This window comes from Oxyura jamaicensis, chromosome 1 (genome assembly GCF_011077185.1).
Source record: "Oxyura jamaicensis isolate SHBP4307 breed ruddy duck chromosome 1, BPBGC_Ojam_1.0, whole genome shotgun sequence".
Lineage (NCBI taxonomy): Eukaryota > Metazoa > Chordata > Aves > Anseriformes > Anatidae > Oxyura > Oxyura jamaicensis.
In genome coordinates, this window is record NC_048893.1 from 65,816,676 (window position 1) to 65,838,210 (window position 21,535).

The 21,535-nt window shown below is 38.8% G+C and overlaps 1 protein-coding gene across 1 annotated transcript in view; it reads left to right on the forward strand.

Annotated features, from left to right (window-relative positions):
* Positions 1 to 20,975, forward strand: part of DERA (deoxyribose-phosphate aldolase) — a 55,855-nt gene extending 34,880 nt beyond the window's left edge. Inside the window, exons 7-9 of the mRNA XM_035346974.1 lie at positions 12,440 to 12,552; positions 16,678 to 16,827; positions 18,567 to 20,975. Coding sequence (XP_035202865.1) covers positions 12,440 to 12,552; positions 16,678 to 16,827; positions 18,567 to 18,623 — 320 coding nt within the window. The 3' untranslated portion in view covers positions 18,624 to 20,975. The remainder of the gene's footprint in view (positions 1 to 12,439; positions 12,553 to 16,677; positions 16,828 to 18,566) is intronic.
* Positions 20,976 to 21,535: the final 560 nt, after the last annotated feature.

The window sequence follows — 21,535 nt, forward strand, 5'->3', positions numbered from 1 at the left end:
TCAAAAGGTCATCTTAGTAGGGTTTCTCAATCTTTTTTCAAAGGAAAATGTTTATATCAGAAAATGACAATAGCATATAACAATATTCTTCGGGAATGTGCTTATTTCACTGGTGTTTGGAAAGAGCACTTCATGGCTTTTCCCAGCTTGCCCCTGTGTTTGCTTGCAGTATTTTTGGTGAGTTATGAAGGGACCTGGACTTTCTTGGTAGGTACTTTGATTATTTAGTCTGTCTCCTGTGTTTTCTATGTTCCTTTAATTCTTGTTACCAGAGTGCAAACCATGTACTTTCTTTGATGTGATACTTTGGAATTTCAACCTCTGGGAAACGTTTCTGTTTTGTTTATTTACTTTGTATTCCTTTATTATTTTTTTTTTTGAAATGATAGTTTTTAATTTTTATCATCTCTCATATAAGTCAGTTTCTAGTTTTTGACCATGCCTATTTTGTTACTGAACTGCAGCATCTTCCTGTAAAAGCCTTGCTTTTGAGGGAAATTTTCAAAGACAAAGATGATAGTAAAGTCCATAGTCTTCATGGCAAGTCAACAGGGATCTGACATCTGATCGTCTGTTGCACCTTTGATGTTTCTCCCCTCTAGCATTTGTGCTATAGAGTGTACAACTGCAGCTGGTTTCTCAAGTTGAGTTCTCAGTAAAACTGAAATTAGAAAAGTAGAAAAACTTCCTCCTTGAACATGCCAGGGTGTTTTTATAAACAAAAAGTCTTCCTTCTGTCACCTTTGCAGCTATACTGCCAATCCAATGTCCAATTTATCAGTTTATCCCAAACATTGCAGAGGTAAAAATTTGTCATTTATCAAGATTTGTTAATTTATCTCTAAAGGACCAGAAAGGAAACAAATGGCAATGTTCCATATTCCATGCAGCACATTAGACTTAAATTATGCAAAACAAAATTATGAATCATGCATCTTCAAAAGCCTTCTTCCCACTGGTCCTGGAAAATGGACATGTAGAGAGCTCAAAGAAAATGCAAACCCTTACACATAAATGCAGCGTTGAAATGAACCCAAGCCCCATGATGAGAAAGCAGCTTGGTGAGGTGTGATGGAAGGGGGTGCCAAGTTTCTCGTGACCTCTAGTCCCCAACAAGAGGAGAAGGGTAGCATTTTCGTGTGGTGCTCTGGTAACAAGACACCGTGCACAAGCTGTTGATAGCTAACTGGTTATATTCTTGTTGTAATCAGATACTGTTTGCAGCTTCTCTGGCTGTAACCAGATTTAGCTTCAGAGCAGTTTTCTCAGTTACAGCTGTAGCACAGTTGCAGCCTCAAGGCAAACTCCTTGGGGACCTTCAGCTGGATGGACTCTGTGCTGTTGTATCTATGCCATTTCCAGTGATTTCCAGTGCCTGGGTTAGAATTACATCTCACTTAGCTGTAAACTAACTGTCTCCAGAGTGTACTGCAGAAATGCTGGTTTGCTACTTAAAAGCAAAACCTAAAAATCCTGGTAAAATAAACATAGCTACTCCATGCTTTTGAACTACTTGATGAGTTCATTTGCAGAGTTGCTCCTGTTAGGAAGTAAGAACTGAATACATGAGAGAAACCTAGGAAGGAAGCAATGTATTTTTCTGCTGAAATGTTCAAGAAAGCCTTTTTTTTTTTGTATTTTTTTGTATTTTTTTTTAAAGTGTGTGTGTATTGGGTACAGAGAAATCTTGAGGGATGACAGGGTTCCTGGGCATTTTTGCAGTGAAACACAGGAACATGCAGAGCACTTAGCAATGTATGTATAGAAATGCTACGGATTTTCATTACAAAGAATTATTAATTACTAACACTGCTGCATTTCCCTGCTTGGCAATAATTCAGCAAACAGTTGTGCCAGTTGAGGTTATTGTCTAAGGTCTGTTTCATGAAAAACGGAAGAGAGGAGCTGAGACTGCATGAGAGAAGGTTTCAAATGGTGGAAGGCAAAGGGAAGGTAAGACTAGAATCTGTTCAAGTTGGAAGGAGGCAGCTAATACAGCATTTGAGGCATCAGTGATGCGTTCTGTATTATTCATAGCTGTGACTGATACGGCTTGTAGGTTTTCTACATTTTCATTTGCTAAATTAGGTGGGACATCACATAAAGACTAAAGTAGTCAGTGAAACGTAGAAAGGTTTAGATCATCATGATTATACAAAGCTTGCAGACGCCTTTCCACAAAATGTGAGTTGCTACAGCACTGATTTTTATGTTAATTTACTTGTGAATAATTTAAAAAGACCTGTTTATTTTTTAATAAAAAGGAAAGTTATAAATTGGCTGAGAGTTCCTAATGTTACTTACAGCTGCCATTGAGCAGATGTTAGGGATTCTGAGAGGTTTGCTAGACCAAAATAAGTTTTATGAATAAACAAACAATTTCTTTTTACTACCAACTCTTTCATACTGATTCTCTCCCAAATTGACAATAAATGGCTTTTAAAAGTCTCCTCATAACTAATTACCTTTCTTGTGCAACTTTCTTGTAGGCACTTGGATTGTAATTACAATGATGAACTGTTTTAATAAGTTGTTAAATAATTTTATCTTTTTAGGGCTGAATCCATATTCCATTTTTCTTTGACTTCATTGGTTCCTGGGAATTTAATCCTTTTAATTCTTGATAATTTACTTGATATTGCACTTTCCACGTTCCTTTATAAATTCACATTGAAGAAGCAAACAGCATGCAGCAGCAGCAGCTTCTTCTGATCTCTGTACACACGGACCCACCTGAACTTGCTGGTTAACAAGAGCCTTGTGTTACTAGTAGCCTTTTTTTTTTTTATTTTAACGCAGTCATTTCTGTCATAGGAAGTTTGAAAAGATATGTAGTTAAATGGAGACAATCGATTTCTGCTTTGGGTTAATGTCTGGGTGCCTTAAAGCATAAGAGGATATTGTGGTTAGTTGATGGACAAGATACATGCAGCACTGCTATGCTGAGCTTCAGACCAGTGCTTTTCAATGTAAATATATAAATATACGTATATCTGATTTGATGCAGAGAAATTCTGAGCACACATTATTCCTTGTGACTTCAGTTGTCATTCAGTAACTTTGAAAAGTAGCTGCTTTATGGAACTATGTACATCTCTACAAAGATGATGGAGAGAAGAGCCAAGTGGCAGGTTGTTAGACATCCTGAATTTTAGTTTCATAGCATGGTCCAAATTTACTTAACTAAAAGCACCTGCTATTAAAAAAAGTACAGATCATGTTTAAACTTCTGTAGTTTTCTTTTAGGTATGGAAACAAAAAACATGGTAGCATGTCTCATGATCCCACTCTTGACAGAATAATTTGAGTCACTGCAAAGAACATTAATACCAATTTAGATATCGTTAGAAGTCATAATTGAAAACATTGATCCTGCAAGGCTTTGAGTTTACTGGGTTAGAGTCTACCAAGTCAAATAACTGTTTCTTTGGGGTTCAGCCATGGGTAGCTTTGTTTGCTGTTATCTTATGTGTGATCTAAACTGAGCGTGCTTAGGACCAAGCTCATATGGGGAGGGGAGACAGTACATTTTTGGTAAGCATGGATGAAGAAGCTATTGGTAACAAAGTAAGGCTCTAAAAGATTTCCATGCAAAGATACAAACTTTAAGCAGTTTTTTTTTTTTTTTTTTTTTTTTCTGTAAGAAAGACATTAAATTTCGTGTCTCAATTAATAGTGACATTTAATAACTCTCCAATAATACCTGTGAGTATACGTACATGTAGCACAAAGAGAGTTTGATACATGATTTCTTTAATTCCCAGTATTTCAGTAAGAGGGATGAAATGACAATATACAAAATGATAACTTATTTTTAGTGTAGGTTTTGGAAAATAAAAAGTAAAACATTAGCACATGGATTTGAAGGTTAAAATATCTTCATTTTGACATTGGACTAACCAAATGCACATTTCTGTATCAGTTCCAATTATTTTTAACCAAAAACCAGTCAGTTATTTAACCAGATTTTTGGTACTTTTGGTTTTAGATGCTCACTGGGAGGGAGAAAAACAGTGCTCCAGCATGTTAAATACCTTTTTATAACTTGCTGCCCATTTCTGATGGTGCTTACGGGTTCTCTGGATTTTCTTAGTTTTTTTTTAAAGTAGCTCTCAGTAGATCCTTATGCCAAAAAAGTCTGACAATTTATCACCAACATGCCTTCATAAAGCATCTCTTTGAAATAAAATTGTAATTTTGCAATGTAAGCATCATTAATAATACAGCTGAGGGAGGAGGTGGGGGAGGGGAAAGAAGACTTCTTATAAAACAAAACAAAACAAAAACAGAAGCTTGTATTTCTTTTCCCCAACAGAGAGGTGCTTCCTGCTCAGAGTGTGGCTGCACAGTCAGTTTTGTTGTTGTTGTTTTTTAGGGTGGCAAGCTTTTTGATATTCAGGCCACCCCGAATACCAAAACTGACAGCCCTCTTCACAGTGGTGAAAAATTCCGTTAGCAACTGGAAACTCCCCCTACACGCTGTGGCCTACACATCTGGGTTTTTGCAGTTTTGCTGGATATCAAATTATCAACATGGGAAAAGAAGAACGAAGCACTCTGAGGGGTAGCAACTTCCTTATATTAAATGTAATATAAAAATAATAGTAATTGAGAAAGAAATAATAGCTGGTGACACTTGCCATTTTAACAATTCTGCCTTGGAATACACTACATTATTGGTAACTAAGTCCTTCCAGCGTGTTCCTCTTTTGATATTTGTTGCATCAGAAGGAGAACAACACCTGCTGTGGTGGCAGAGTCTACATGTTCATAAATTTATGGTATTGAAGACTTTCAAGTGTCATAAAAACTAAGCCAAGTGCATAACATTTTCCTAGTAATCACATGATTACTGAAAGGGAAAGTTTCAACTTGCTATTTAAGCCTGTAAGTAACCTATTCTATGTCATTTTTTAAAGCCAGGAGGAAACAAAGACATTACAAACTGGAGACTGGTGAGACCCAGCACTTTGTGTTTTTCACACAAATCCAAAGGGAGGACATTGGCCCCAAAATGCTCTTGGGAAGTTCCTTTGATACTGGAAATCTCCCCAGTGCAGAAAAAGCTCTACAGAAGCCTCTGCCTGTGCTAGCTGCCTCCTTATATGTAGGAGACGGTATGGATGAGCCCCTGATGCTGGCTGTTTGTCCTCTGCATGACAAAGAGGTGGCTGAACTGGAGAACTGAATGCTGGACAGATTCTGACTGTGGCATTAAGACATGACTTTTAAATCTCAAAAATCAATTGCACCTTCCTCTGGGTTAGACTCGGAACAGAATCTTAAACTGCTTTTATCAGAAAGTGTTGCAAAACACTCAAAATGACATTGAAGTGTCATGATTTTGGCTCTGTGTGTGTTTTTTTTTTTAAAAAAAAAAATCTTTAAAATTCATAGCACCTTCTAATCTTGATAAAGTAGACTAATTTTCCAGTTGCTTTTGTTCAGTATGGAGTATCTCCAAATGGATTTTAAGCAGCTCTTTTTCAATTTGAGTAATTTTGTTACAAGCTAATAGACAATATGTAAGCGTACCTGACTTTTAATGTTAACATATTTGTTTCAGAGTTGCTATCAACATTAAAAAGCACAAAGCTAAATCTGGCTGCTAAAATACAGTATGCGATATGCCATGTAGTGCTGTGATTCCAAATAGTCATGAATATTTATTATTTACTTCCAAGTCATTGTGCTATTACTGGTAGATATATCAGGGCTTTAGCCACAATTTTTATTATGTCATGTACTAGACAACATTTTGAGAGACTAAGATGTATTGATCCAAAGCCAGGAATGCCAGCAGGGAAAAAGCCTGCCCTAGAACATTACTGTTTTAATTATATCACAATTTAGGATAGTTTAATGTTGTTTAGATTATTTTAAGTGTGAACAAGTAAATGATGCAATACAATTCAATATTTGTAGAGGAAGCTCAATGGGTGAGATTTTCAAATCAAATCTAGCTTCTCCCACAACATTTTTTTTTCGACTCAGCTCAGTACAAGCACATAGCTGGGTGTTGAAAACCTGAGTACCTGCATCTCATCTGAAAAGAGAGGCGAACCTTTATGCGGCTTTGTAATGGAACAGCAACTTGTTTTAGCAGCAACCAGTGTGTCATGAGTAAAGTGATGAGAATGAATGCAATGGTTCCTTCTCAAACACCCATCGTACCTGTAGCTGCTGAATGTGTGATACTAACACTCTGCCAGAGCATGGAAAGGTCACCTTCCCCCTCATAGCCCCTGGCTACATCAATGTCCTCGTACAAAGACAAAGTGTTATTTTATAACCTTTAGCTTTTTTATGCAATTTATGACTTTTGGATGTTTGGCTGAATTCTGCAGCTCACCCTTTGCTATCCTTGCAGCAAAGAGTGGGAATGAGGTGTTGAAAGATGTGACTGCCTTTTTTGTAGGTCACCTCTGCATAACAGTGAAGATGATGGTGGCAATGAGAGGGAGCGGGTCTGCTGCTCTGTGTTCTCTTGCGCTGCAGTGCACTTCCACAGGGTTTTATGCAGTGCTATGCCTACCCTCATCAGTAACAACATCTTGTTGCCAGCTGTGCAGTGTAGTTTGTGAATTATTTTATTTGGGGGATTTTTTTTGGGGGGTGGGAGGTTTTTTGTCGTTCTTTGTCTCTTCAAGTATTTTGGTATTTTGTGTCTTGCTCAAAACCAGAGGCAAGTGGCAAACCACACTGTTGTCTGTAAAGGATAACAGCATTTTGACTGGATAAGCTGAGAGGAAATGTATATTTTTTCTCAGTGATAGTTGCAAAGTTACCATTAGGTGCTGGGATGTATTGATTTCTTTATTCTTTCTACCTTTAGCTCGTCACGTGTCATTAGGCAAACTGCTTAACCAATTTCAGTATTGCCATCTGCAAAACAAAATAAGGTTAATATAGGTCATTACTGTAAAGCCCTGGAGTGTAATGCACGGTACACATTTTTGAATAAGTATAAATGAAAATCTCAGTAAAGGAGTATGAAATTTAACAAGCAGAAAACAATATAGGGATTCCTTAAGCTTCCATGTGGTCCCAGTAGTTGCTCTTGAGAAAATGTCCTGCTGCTGCTTCTTTGGAGAGGACAAGGAATGACTGATGCAGTGGTGCACAACTGCCTGCACTGCTCCTGCACCCATGCCATCTCCCAGCCTGGCAATATGGGAGCATATTTTTCATATGTTTTAGTGTGGTTTGAAGCCAAAGCCAAGAGCCACCATTGACAAGAATCCTAGCTGTGGCCTTTGAGATTGGAGCGTGTCACATGTCAGTTAATTATTTTTCTCTTTCACCATGTACAATAGGAATTGGATTGGAAAAAATGCTCTAAAAACAACAAAAGTCAATACTATATAGCAGAGTGACAGAAGGTGCTGTGGATCTTTCTTTTGAACCTTCTCAAGATACACATTTTAAATGAACACACAAGAAACTAATACTAATTAAGTAATAGTATCCTATGGAGACCTGTGGTAGACACTATAATAGTGCATTAGCAAGCTATGCATAATTCAGCAATGCTGAATTCTTTCAGAGATCATCTACAGGGAATTTTGCATAAGTATGGACTTAATAATTTGTCCCTTCATGTGCATGCGTAAGTGCTCCTAAGGGCATCATTTGGCCTGCAGATCGCCTATTACCGGAGATGGTGTACGAGAAAGGAAGCATCCATTTCTAGTCTTGAAAACCAAGCTGAGATGCTAGGATGGGTCATTAGAAAGGTTGTCTTATTTATAAGCAGACATTAAACATCGAGCCCCATGATGCAATTCTTTTTTTTCCTCATACAGATACTTTTCAGAAAACAACGGGAAAACGGAAAAAGTCACAACAAACCAAGTTATAAGACAGCAATTTCAAAAATAGTAGCGTAGACACCAGTGTATGAAAACATGCATAGGTACCTAAATAAGTGGTCTGGCAGTGTCGCCATGTGTGATGGAGTTCAAGCTACTCAGTGAGCTCCTGCTCAAGTGAGTTGTCACAGCTGTGTATTCTCTTTTCTTCGATAGCAAAGTTAAGCTAGCAGGAAATGTCTTTTATCTTGCAGCTGGGGTTGTAGGACATGTAGGGGGACTATTACAATGCCTCAGCTAACAAGAATTAGCTACTTCATTAGCCTTTTGTATCTTGACCTGCCTCTTATTTTCAGGGAGTTGATAACCTGGTAACCCTTAGTTGGGCTAATCACGTGTGAATCTAAAGACCCTTATTTTAGGTACTCATACAAATAAAAAGATGGCTTGCTTATGCAACTTTATGCATGTTTGATAATGTATTATTTTATTATTGCTACCTTGTCAGTACAAACAGCAGGGGCTTACGTAGGTCCCCTCAACAGCATGACTCTCTGCCGCTACCCCATAGAAGTCTTGTGGGCATGTGTTCACCCTGTGCTGCCATATATTGTTATATCTGAGTTGCAGCAACCAAGATACATTTCTGCTCTTTGCAAGTACGTACAAGGTAGTATGGCATAATTATCCCTCTGCAAGCGCCTGTCTCTGAACTATTGTTTAGAACTGCCAGACGTATCTTTGCTCTTCATTAAGAGTAAGGCAACAACACAGAGTCTGTAGTTATCAGGAGATAATCATTCCCCAAGGGCATTTGAAGCACTTCACGACCAAAAGGTTGTGATTGCTATACTGCTTATTATTGCTTATTGCTTAATTATGGAACCATAATTCGTTTCCTGGATGCTCTAATCTAAATAACATTCTCTGGTTCTTGTGCTGTGCTTCATTTTTATGTGGACTGGGAAGCTTTGTGGTGTTTTGAGATGACAGAGGGAATAGCAGTGGGATAGGCCAGTTGTGCCAGCTCTATTCTGGCCTTCAGGAGACCAGGACATTCAATTCCTGCCCTGCCAAATGGTTGCTGAGAGGCCTTGGGCAAGTCACTCCTCTTCTGTATGCCTCAGCACTACACTCAGGTACCACAGTAAATAGGGCCATATGAGTATCTAGGATAGATAGATTTATTGGGCTTCATCTTAATCTCTTAATCTCTAGGTGTAGATTCAGGCAACAAGCTATGAAGGCACAGCTTTTAATTTAGCATGTGCAAATTCAGCTGGCTTGTTTTAAATGGCCTTTGGTCAAGTGCAGTGGCTGAGGTGTGTGTGTAGGGTGAGAGAGCAAAAGAAGAGCGTTTTAATATCTTAAAAAAAATACTCTAGCTGATGTGACAAGGCATGTGATCACAACCCAAGTGGCCTGGCTCTCAACTGTGCAGAGAACTTGGTTTCTCTGTACAGACTGGCAGTGGTCACATTTCTTCTGGTTTATACAGATTTCTGTCTCCAGTTAAATGAAGGCAATGCTTGCTGGGCCTTGGTGCTGTAAAGCATCCCATGCAGGTGAGTTACTGGGTTTGCAGCAAGCCAAGCTGAAACAGGCATCTAATGCTGCTGTATTTCAAAGGGCTTTGATGTCTGAACTCTTTAGTGATTCAATGAGTCATGCCTGACTCACAGACTTGAAAGGTAATGTGTTATTGTGGTTGCACACTGGAAAAGAGTAAAAAGTGTGGCCTTTTCCAGGCTCACTGGTCTACAAGTCTACACTGACAGACTCATTTTGTAAGTTTGACTTAATTTTTTGCTGAATGAGGTAACCTACCCTAAGGAAAGGGAATGCGACCCAGGATGTATTTTAATGTCAGCCTCGATATTTGCATGTACACGTTCATAGGAAGGTGAGAAGATGCATGATAAATTTTGGTTTCTAAATCATCACCTAAATTTCCAGATGATACTCCTGCTGAACTTCATTCCTTAGACTTGTTTTTGAAAACATTAATAAGAAATGGAATTGATGAAACACTTTTTATTATTTCAAGGCTGGCATAAATTCTACTTAATGAGCTGCTTTTTATGGCAGTGGTTGATTTTTAAATCCCCCTTTTCATTACTGAAATCTACACGCTAATAATATGTTACATTGTGGTGCTCTCTGCTAGCGTGCATCTTCCAAGTTCTACGAGAGGCTGCCTGGAGTCCTGCAAGGAAGCTCTTGTATCATAAATAGAATTTGTTCGGGAAATAAAAATGTATTGTTTTCATTGTTAGAGGATGCTACTAAATTGGCTGTATGTTTGTCTAATAATCACATCTAAAGCTGATTATTCTGGTAATAGCCTTAAGATATTATTTAAAAATAAATATATAAATGCACTACTTTTGTACTAATACTAGTTTTTAATCTCTTCTTGTTTCTATGAAGTCTGAATGAGATTTTCAAAATTGAATAATAATTTGATCCGTTAATCTTTTGAAGCTAGTAATTTTATTTTCCCCTCTTTGCAGTCTCTGAGGCTTGCAAATGAATAGAGCTTCATTACTGGAGTCTGCATTTAATAACCATTATCCATTATCTTGTAATTAAGACTCCCTGTAACGAATCATGAGGACAATGCAAAAATACATAGTACATTTCTTTAATGAACTGGAAAATGTTCATCTTGTTCTATTTAGTAATGAGTTGCTGAATAGTCGTTAAATCCACTGGAGAATAGAGCTAGATGGATTTTGAAGACTATCTTGAGTTTGTGGTTAATCTATTAGAATTAAAATTTCATCTTCTATTTTTATCAACAGCTGATTAGAAGTCATTCTGTTTGACCAAATTGATTAGAAGACCATATACAAGGGCAGCTGTTGTTTAATGAAAGTTTTTAATGAAACTGTACCATAGAGACTTGTAATTATAAGACTTATAAAAGCTTTGACTTACCTTATACTAGAAAAAATTGAAAGTATTGCGCTGAAGGACTTTAAGTGCTACATTTTAAAAGGGAAATTAAAAATATGATTTAGCATTGTTAAAGTTTCACTTCCAATATTATTTGTTTTAACATGACTATCAGATGTCCATACTGTCTCTCTGAAAGGGAGTAGCTCTGAAATATATAACTCAACTATCTCTCATATGTGCACAGTTCTTTGCAAAGCTCAATCAACTCTTAATTGTCTCTTTTTCAAACTGCAACTTTGCTGGAGTTAGAACTTGTTTCCTGAGTAGTCGTTTCTATTTAGAATGGGAAATTTCATAGGGTGGTACAACTTAAACACCAATGCCTAGGCAGGAAGTCTACAGAGAGAGCCATGGTCTTAGAGGAGACAAAGTTAGTGATACAGTTCAATTATGTTTAAACTACAGGACACTGAAGCATGCCTGGCTTTGTCTCAACTTCCCAGCAGGCTGAAACCTAGCCATGTGCCAGCCTTCATCAGACAGAAAAGTCTCTGGAGCATGCCTCAGGACACCATCAAAAATGTAGTCTAGGCAACTCCTTACTTTCAACCAGTAGTGAAAGTTCCCTTGCTTACTCTAGGGGATGTCACAGAGGCATCATCATTCATATTAAGAGACAAAATGGACCCTAAGCCAAATCTGAAGTGGAAGCAGATGCAGTTCCAATTGACTTAAGTGGATGATGCACTACTACGCTGTGTTTGAATTAGCCCTCTTCTCCTCCCAATTACTTTTGATAATTAATGATCCCACAGTACACTGTGCAGACACTGCAAGGTATTTTTTTGATGTTGTTCTTAGTTTCTTAGCTTTTCGTAATACTGTCCTCCTGGATTCATTTTAAGCCAAACCAGAACAGCAAAAACGTACAAGAACACAAGTATTCAGGAAAGACAGTGAGGAATATTGTATAAAAGTGAGAAAAAAATAAGCCAATGCTAACTCTCCTTCTTTAAATAAGATTTTTTGACCTTGTTACTGTATTATATCAGACAATGGCTTTAAGTATAGTAATTTGCAATGTTATAATTGTAAAATGCGTTAAGAAAGGACTTTTCCCCCTATTTACAGTATTACACAGCTGGTTTCATAAACACACATGGGCTTTCTTTCCTTCCACTTTAAACAGCTGCAGGAGATATGATACTAGACTGTCAAATATGAGACTAAATGGATGCAAACTGAACTTAAAAATCTGATGAAAATTGTTTTTATTCAGAAAGATCCTTGTGGAAGTATTAAAATGTTGATTTATACAAAACATTTGTGTAGAGGAAATCATTTGCTTTATTGTGGTTAATCTGATAGCTTTCTTTTTTGTGTGTGTATCAGATGTAACACAGGTATATATTGAATGTGCATACAGGAACATATAATATATTGGATTGTCCTGAAGAGATTATTAGTGCGATAGCTAGAGCAAAGAATTAAAAGCTGAGGTGTTCATGTAGACCCTGGGAAGTCTGAGTTGCTCAGAATCTGGATGGGTAACTCACCTTCCTGTTCCAGCCTCAGCTGGTGCAAGGTTAATATCGACACCAAAGGGACGTGTAAAGGGATACTTCATAATTGCAGTGAAGTATGAGGACATTCTTGGAGGGCATGAACTACATATGTGCACAGTGGCTTATTCTAAAACTATCACAAAGCTTTTTACTTCCTTTAAGGTTCTGATTTTATAAAGACATCTACAGGAAAGGAAGTGGAAAATGCAACCTTTCCAGTTGGAGTAGTCATGATGCGAGCCATTAAAGAATTCTACTGGCAAACCGGCAACAAGGTAAATTCTTGTGACCTTTCTAAAGATAGACCAAACAGGTTTACTCAGAAGGAAATAAGACTGGAACACCTTCAAAATGCAGAATATATAAATCTGCATATATTATCTTCCGTGCCTATAGAGCAGTAGGTAATGGGCAGTGGGACTTCTCTGTTGTATTCCTCTTTCCATTTGCTAATAATTAAAAAAAAAAAAAAAAAAAAGACACCTTTGCCTTTCCTCCCTTGATTAACCATCAGTTAATTCTCTAAAAGCTCACGCAGTCTTGATATATCCTGTGTTGCATTTGGTTTTGAGTTTTGTTTCACCATTTAAGACATTTAAATGACCATCTCAATAAATCTCAAGCTGGCAGTGATTGGCATGCTCCTGTAAACTTCATTGGAGCTATACAAATGTATAGCCACTGAGAGTCCATCCAATGTGTGCAGATCTACTTTCTGACTTTGTTCTGGCAACCTAAAGAGTAAATTCTGATCTTTTCTTTTCTTGGAAGCCAGAGAGGCTTTCCAAAGCAACAAGAAGGCAGATCCAATTGGATCCTGTTGTATGAGGTGGAGGGAAAGCAGGACAGCAGCTGAGAGCATTACACCATTTATCCCTCAGGTCACTGTCAAGGGAGGTCAGTGGCAGTGAGGAGCAGGGAGAAAAGAGGAGGTTCTTTAGGAAGGCTTAAGCCAGTTCTTGCCTCCCATATCCTCAGACAAGTGAGGTCCTGTCCTGGTTTCAGTTAGGACAGTTATTTTCCCTCCTAGTAGCTGGTAGGGTGCTATGTTTTGGATTAGGATGAGAAGAGTGCTGATAACATGCTGATGTTTTAATTGCTGCAGAGCAGTGCTTATACTAAGCCAAGGACTTTTCAGCTTCTCACTCTGTCCTGCCAGCGGGCAGGCTGGGGGTGCAGCAAGAGCTGGGAGGGGACAGACCCAGGACAGCTGACCCAAACTGGCCAAAGGGGTATTCCATACCATCTGGCGTCATGCTGAACAATGTATAGGGGTGGCTAGCCGGGGTGGGGGGCCGGCTGCTCGGGGTTGGGCTGGGCATCGGTCAGCGGGTGGTGAGCAATTGCATTGTGCATCACTTGTTTGTACATATTATTATTATTATTATCATTATTATTTTCTATCTTAATAAACTGTCTTTATCTCAACTCACAGGCTTCACTTTCCCGTTTCTCTCCCCCATCCCAGAGAGGGAGGGGGGAGGGTGAGCGAACGGCTGTGTGGTGTTTAGCTGCCAGCCGGGTTAAACCACAACAGGTCCCCAGTTAGATCTGGTGCAGATGTTCTGCAGTAGGCTTTGTCATCACCTGAGGCCTCGGGGAAGGAGACTGTATCTTTAGCTAAGGCCCTCTCCCCACTTCTGGGTCACTTTCTGTCCTCTCCAGCTTACCCTTCTGCCCCTTCTGCAGATGGCGTTTTGAGGTGTGATGTTAGGACATGGGATGACCAGTGGGATAGAGAGATAGCTCTGAGATAGATTCAGGGGCTGTTGGATCTTGAGGAACCAGGTGACAGCAGGATAGATGTGTGTCCATCTGCTCTCTGTAGCTGTCTAGATGAGGCCAGCTTGGATCCTTAGGCTGTCTTCACCCCTACCTTCCCCAGCCTGCACCTCTCTCTGCCATGCAACAACTCCAGCATCTCAGATAGTCTTGCTTCTTCAGGAGCATCATTGCTGCCAACCTGAGGCAGATCCCTTGGGCCAGGTGACTCGCCTCAGCACAGGTGCTGCTTACAGGAGCTGTGGTTGGCTCTGCCGCATCTGCAAAGTTTTGTACATATAATAATTGGATATAAATATTGAATTCACCTTTTGCTTTAAAAGGATGTATTCATGATATAAAATGAGTTATTAAGAATGAGTGCTTATGTCTGTGTATGTCAGAGAATTAGATGTAAACTGACTTCACGTGCTTTATTAACTGAAGACAATACTATCAGTGACAAGAGATTTCTAAATGGTATCTTTAACAAACTAATTTTGCTGCTGTAGGGATGCTTTCTAGCAAGGCGTTGGCTGGGAAAAACAGGTTAATACAGAAATTAAACTTCTTCGAGGAAAGGAACAAGTTGCAGAGTAACATTTATTGAATGATAAGCTGCGGTGGTGATATGAAAAGTGTGCAATATAATGGGAAATAATCTTTTCCTGTCATTATTGAAGGACATACATAAATTGGTTTTTCTGTTTGGAAAACCCCCAATCCAGAAAAACTTATTACTTTTAATAATATAAGGTGAAGAGAAAATTCTTGAGGAGATGAACTTATTAAGCAAAATAATGAAATACTGTGAAACAGCAGGGAAGTGGTAGCTGGACTTTATACCACTCTTGAATTAAATAACCGCCCTTCCTTTTTGCGTTTTTATGGCAGTCAGATGCCCCATTTGGAAAGATGGTAAATGGGAGGAGAAGACAGGCTTTTCTTTGTCAGCTTTTTTTTTTTTCTTTTTTTTTCAAATAAAAGAGCTTTCAGAAATTGCTAAAAGGGAAAGGAATTTTGCTTGGTGTCTTTAATTGCCTTATTAACTGTATTTTACTTGTTTTTCCCACAGATTACCTCAAAGAGCTGTAATATTTCTAGAAAGAAATCTAAATTTGAATTTGATTAGGATTTCTCTTCCTGAGGGAAAACACAGTCCCGCTATTTTAATTTATTGTCTAGAAGATGTTTTTCCAGTTTCTGTGGTTTAAATTCCTTTTGGAAATCTAATGTTAACAGATGTATTTATACATTTATGCATGCATCCATCCATCCACAAAAACACAGTCTTTGTGTTTTGGATTTATCAAGCCTTTCCTGTTATAGTTCTTTATAATCTTATTGGAAATATGCTGTTATCACAATGTTTCAGTGTTAGAGAAGGATTTATTCTATGTTTGTTTGTCCTGAAATTGCTATAAAAATTGCCAAACATATTTAAAATGACAGATACTTTTCAATTCTACTGTCATATCTATAAGGTACAAAGAAGTCGTCAATGCAGTGAGGTTTTAGGAATGTATATACAGTAATCAGAACAATAATTCTTACAGAAGGCAGCTAAAGTGAAGGACTACCCAAGGTAAAGATGTGAGGCAGAGGGAAATGTAGAAAGCATCACTATGTGCTACCGTATATATTCAGATTTCCTTCCTTAATGAAGAAACACTTCTTTCCAATTCTTATTTTTCATAAAATAAAATAAATAAATAAATAACCTGCTGTTTGCCAACATTTGAGCTAATGCAAGCAACAAAATTTTTGACCAGGCTTTTGGTAACTGTGCATCACAAGCTCTGTCTTAGAATGAGATGTGTGTAGATAGCACATAACAAAAATTGGCGTTAGGGGTGCACATCTGATCAGCTCAGCGTTGGTTCATGGGATATTGGATTTCAAGGCATGCTTAACCTAAAAGATAGGTTTTTCATATATGGCAGTTCACCTGACCAAGTATGACACTTCTCTCATCAAGTGTCTGAAACCTTAGCCATTGTGTGGTGGGAGAGAAGTTTTGCAGTTCCTGTAAAACAATTTCAATTTCTGGTAAAGACAGACCTAATTTAATTGAAATTTGGAAAATTTTAGTGAAAAAGCTCCAAATAAGTTTGAATTTACAGCCCGATCATGCATAACTGTGGCACACAGGCTTTTTATAAAGTACAGCTCTCTCTCGCTGCTCTCCACACAAGTCAGCTGCATCACATGCCTGATTTCAGCATCATTGGTGTTACATTACTGCATGTATATTTTGTGTTATTTATTTGGAATTAGATTGCAACGCGGGCAGTAGGTGATACGCAGATATCCCTGGTTCTGCGTACATTCCTTGTCCTAGTATGTGTTATGGGCAAAGCTCTCTCAAACCCAGCTCCTGAGAAAGTGTAGAGATGTCAAAAGTATTACTCCCTCACTTGCTCCTCCTCAGGCCAAAAATTATTTCACAGTGAGGACTGAGGCCTGATGGCTCTCAGCACTAGTCCAGACCTAGCGCTGTTTGCAGTCAAATACTTTCTGAACAGTGTGTGCTATATACACCACAGGCACATTTAGACTGCAGGTGTACAAATGCTGATTGCTCATCTGGGGCTGTGATGAATGAAAATGTATATTGCATTTCTTTTTTCTTTATAAAGGTTGGATTTAAACCTGCTGGGGGTATTCGGACGGCAAAAGAAGCTATTACTTGGCTTATGCTGGTGAAGGACGAACTAGGAGTGGAGTGGCTAAAGCCAGAGCTCTTTCGCCTGGGTGCTAGTAGTTTGTTGGAAGATATTGAAAAACAGGTTAGTTGTTAACAATTTTCAGATTGTTGAAGAGAAAGTGTTATCTTTCTAAACATGCCAGCTTACTGTTTTTAGGGAATATGCTTTTAGATGCTGTTTAGAAGATTACAGAACACATATCTAATGCATTATTAATGACAAGTTCACTTCCAGCCCAGTATTGGTTTAAATTTGTCCTGTCACTGCTGGCCCCTGGGAATCTGGTATTCCAGGCCCTGACAATTGTCTGGGCCAGTCTCACAATGCAGCAGGCAAAGCGGATCAGTTTGTACACATGTAGAGTCTTTTGCAAATACATGGTAGTGCATTCACCTGCACTCCTGTCTGTTGCCAGTTCAGCTGGCTCTCAGAATACTGTACAGACCCTTTGTGTCACTGCCAAAACTGTTCACAGTGTATTTCTGTGCTGTGGAGAAAGTCACGTCTCATTCTGCGTATGGTACTGCTGATAGAGAAGTTTTAACATATTGATATTTCCTGGGGAAGAAAAAGCAATTGTTTCCTACAAAGCCTCATTTTTGTAATTGCTTTTATTTTTGTTCAGGCAGATCACTGTGTTTCCTGGCAGACAAATAGTGTAGTTCCCAATAGTTCACTGACAATGTGTAGTTCCCAGTAGGAATGAAAGTTTCTGACCTATCTGCCCTGGGACCTGTCTCACTGGAGTAGGAGATCTACCCCGAAGAATACAACATAATTGAAATGACATAGCTTCATAGGAATGACTAAACCATTAGGGCTGCTGAACTTCACTCTCCTGCTTATTAAGCCCAGGAGATGAGGTGATAATAGCTCTAACCAGAAAAATGGTTTGGGAGCCCTTGTGCTGTTGCTGCTGGTGGGAGAACAGAGCTGTGTAAGGAGGGTGAAGGAGAAATAAGTCCCCTGCCCATCTTTCCTAGCAACTGAAATACTGATATGTCTTAAGAAAAGTATAACAGCTGAAGGATGCTGGGTGAATATTTGTGAGACTTTTGAAACCTCCAGGTTCCCTCATGCAATGAGGATAATATTGGCTTGCTTCACTGTCAGACTGTCTCTGCCTCTTACTTGACCTAAAATCATGTCCCTGGTTATGACAAAGCAGCGTGAGCTTTTGTGTTGCCACTGCCATCGCTGCTGGGTCTTAGAAGACAGCAAGTGTACATGACACAGCTTGTTCTGATTTCTTAAGGGTGGCATCCTTTCGTCTGCCAGGGATTGCACGAAGACCCCAAACCTGACCAAAGCTCTGCTATACTCTGCCATCTAAAAACATGTATCATAAAATGTGCCATTCATTATATTCACTAAAAGAAATATATACAAAAGCAAAACACAGAAAATGGAGAAACCTCCTGCCCTAAGGCAGTACAGTAAAGAGAATGAAATGAACCATATGAAATCATAAACAATTTTGAATACTTTGAATATTAAAATAATACTAAAATCATCAAAGTCAAATTACAATGAGAGTAAAGCATTGTCTTCTACTTGTCTGTTTTTGAAAGCTTATTTAAAAACAGGAGTTTTTACTTTTTTTTTTTTTTTTCCAAGCAAGGCAGCAAGAGCCCTTAGTTCAGATCCTATAAACAAGTATATGAAGGTATACTACATCATATTTTATGAACACATACACACGCACACACAAACAAATATCCGTCATCTTCATCTGACATGCCTTTAATTTATTACTTCCATGGCACTTGGAAATTTATAGTCGTATGTAATTCCATCATGAATTTTCTTTCTTCTTGCAGATTTTCCACCATGTGACTGGCTCTTATGCACTTCAGCATGACCTGGCAATGGCTTAAATGCAAAATCAACTCAGGATTACTTTTTAAAAGAGGTCTTTAAAAAAACAGCATTCAGAAGTCTTCTGACAAGCGAGTGCATTTGATAGAATTAAAGGCCTAATTCTCCCTTCTTCATATTTTATACTATTTAAAAATATGCTTAAGTCTGCTGGTTGTACTTGATCCAAAAGTAGAAAAAATGGTAATTCAGAAACAGTTAAATAGTTAATACTTACAGATTTGCAAAGTTAATCTTGCAAAGTCTTACTCAGGCCTGAAAAGCTTATTAATGGCAACACTGAAATACTATGAAAAAGATTTAGGTGGCCTGGTAACACTTTGCAGTCTCAGAATATGAAATATCTAACAAATGTTTCAGATTGCTAATTAAGAGCTACAGATCTTGGAACAGCTTTCCATTCACCTCTGACTAAATCTTCTGCACAGATATGTGGCACTATTAATTGTTATGTTGATTCAATTTCAAGCATTGTAACCTGAGAAAATGAAACTTGGTTATTTTTTTCTTCTATAAAATCTTGGTAGCAAAACCCTTTTTCTTTTATTTTTTATTCTTTTCCCCCAAACCTGGGCACAGACATCCATATTTAGACCCTTGAATAAAGGTGGCTTGATTTCTAGAACAGCTGAGTATCCACAGTTGCTCCTGAAGTTAATGGGAGCTCTGGGTGATCAGAACAACTGAAAATCAAGCAGCCTCTATATAGGTGCCTAACTATGCATTCAGGGGCCTATTTTTAGGCATTTCACTCTTAAAAAATTTAGTCTAACTTGCTTAGAAGCTCCCATTCCTCTCTCCTGTCATTTTTAAACACATTCATGCAAATCTTTGCATTTTAATGTAGGGGGGTTTGACTGTCAGTTTGCAGGTGTCACTGCTATGCTGTCTGAACTTCAACTTTGCCATTCTGAAAGCATTTCTTTAATTTAAAAGAATTGTGGCCTATACAAGGTTTACAGCTTTAATGAAAGAATACTTTTCTCAGAGCATATTAAGAGTAATATCTAAATTATCAACACCTTTTGAATATCAGACCGGAGCTAGCAGATTCATTACTTCAGAGCTGCATTCTGCTCACTAACCAGAGTTGTACTAAAAACTTAATTATCTTATCATCATGACTAGTCTCACTGACTTAAGTAGGTCTCATCAGGGAAGTAAGAGGAGGAGGATTTTGCTGTAAATCAAGCTACGAGGTACATTTATTACAAAGAGATCTTGACTTCATAAAGATAATAATTCAGTTATTTATCTGGTTAAACCACCTGAGTCGCTACTGCTCTATAAAACACATTGGACAGATAGGAAAACTGAGCAGGAAAAAAGAACAGAGAAGCAACATATACAGAAATCATAATCCTATATGCTGTGCTTAGTACTAAAAATAGGCCTTCATTTCCCAGTAAGTAGTTCACCCAAGGCTCTCTCAATTTTTTTCTGCTTTAGGTCTCAACGCAGCAAATGAGGGCTCAGTAGACTGAGCTGTGGCTGTTCTCACATTTGTTTTCAGGGAAAGTTGCCTTCCTTTGCTACAGGATTTGCCTTCTGATCTCCCCAAAAGTTTCTTGAAGGAAAAATTCCAGTGCCTGTTGGCGTGTTTAGAGTAAAACTCTACTGCTGAACTTCCAGGAATGTGGAGTCTATTGTATGAAGTCACCTCCCATCAGCTGCCTGCCAGAGTGGCCCTCTGCCATGCCCTCCCAGCCATGTCGCAGGGCTTTTGCTGCTGTTTAGTTCCAGTCATGTCAATGTTTAGACTGTACTTCAATGCTTCTGTCATAGAAAGAGTCACCTCACTTGCAAAGTTCACTTTTTTTGTAGTTGGTTGTCTTTTAGACATTTAATGTTAACATACAAACTATTCTGTAGATATGATTTAGTTTCTAGAGGAAGGACTAATGTTTCTTAAAATTGAAGAAGGTCCAACCATGCCTCCTATTTAATGTATCTCTGGAGACATCCTTACTGTTTTCATGGGACCTACCAGTTGATTAACAAAATTGATAGGAGAATTTGTATTTTTGTTGATGCACCCCTTCACCTACCTTTCCCTCTCTGTTTTGATGTGCACATGGACTGTTGCTGTTGGTTTGCTTCAGTGGGAAGAGGTTCCTTCTGCACATGGAGAGGTTTGGCTTTCTGGAAGTCCGATGTTTGCTTCCTTTTTTTGTTACAAACACAACAATTTGAAATACTGTGCAGCTTCAAGCCATCGAGTATTCTAGAAGAAGCTGGATTCCTAGCAAAGTTGTTTAAGCATCATTTATGTTGAAACCAGTGATTTATTTTTGGGGTGGGGGTAGCAGAATCTGTAAGCATATTCCAATAAAGACAATTCTGGGTGGGTTTAGGGTGTCTTTTTTTTCGTGTTTTTGTTTTCCTGAGGAATAAGCAGATGCCTCAGTGTTACAGGGTCCAGCAGCACAGGTCCAAAGTCTACCCAGGAGGCAGAGGCAGGGCTGCAGACCAGCACTCCTGCAACGTACCTGATGGCTGTGCCGATCTTAGCCTGGCTTCTGAGCCTGTGGGTGTGCAGGTGGGGAGAGGCTGGGCAGGGCCATGCAGGATCATTGGTGCTCATTCTAGTGCTGACCCCATGAAAGAGATGCTCATGTCAGAGGCTGGCAGCAGGACATATGCCTACGCCCACGGGGATCTGGAAATGCTCTCCATGTGGTCTTCTGGGCTCATACTTGCAATGCTGCCCTTCGCCCTGACCAGCAATTCCACTGCTGTCTCTTACGTCTTTCCCATTGTGGCTGCCTGTTTGCTGCTATTTATTTCCCTTTGTCAGAGAAGAATTGAGACTTTATCTGGACTACTGCAGCTGGTTGTATCTGCTGCACAAAGCATGTGAAAGGTGGTGGGGACCTGAATCAGTAACCAGGGCGGGGGCAGTTCACCATGG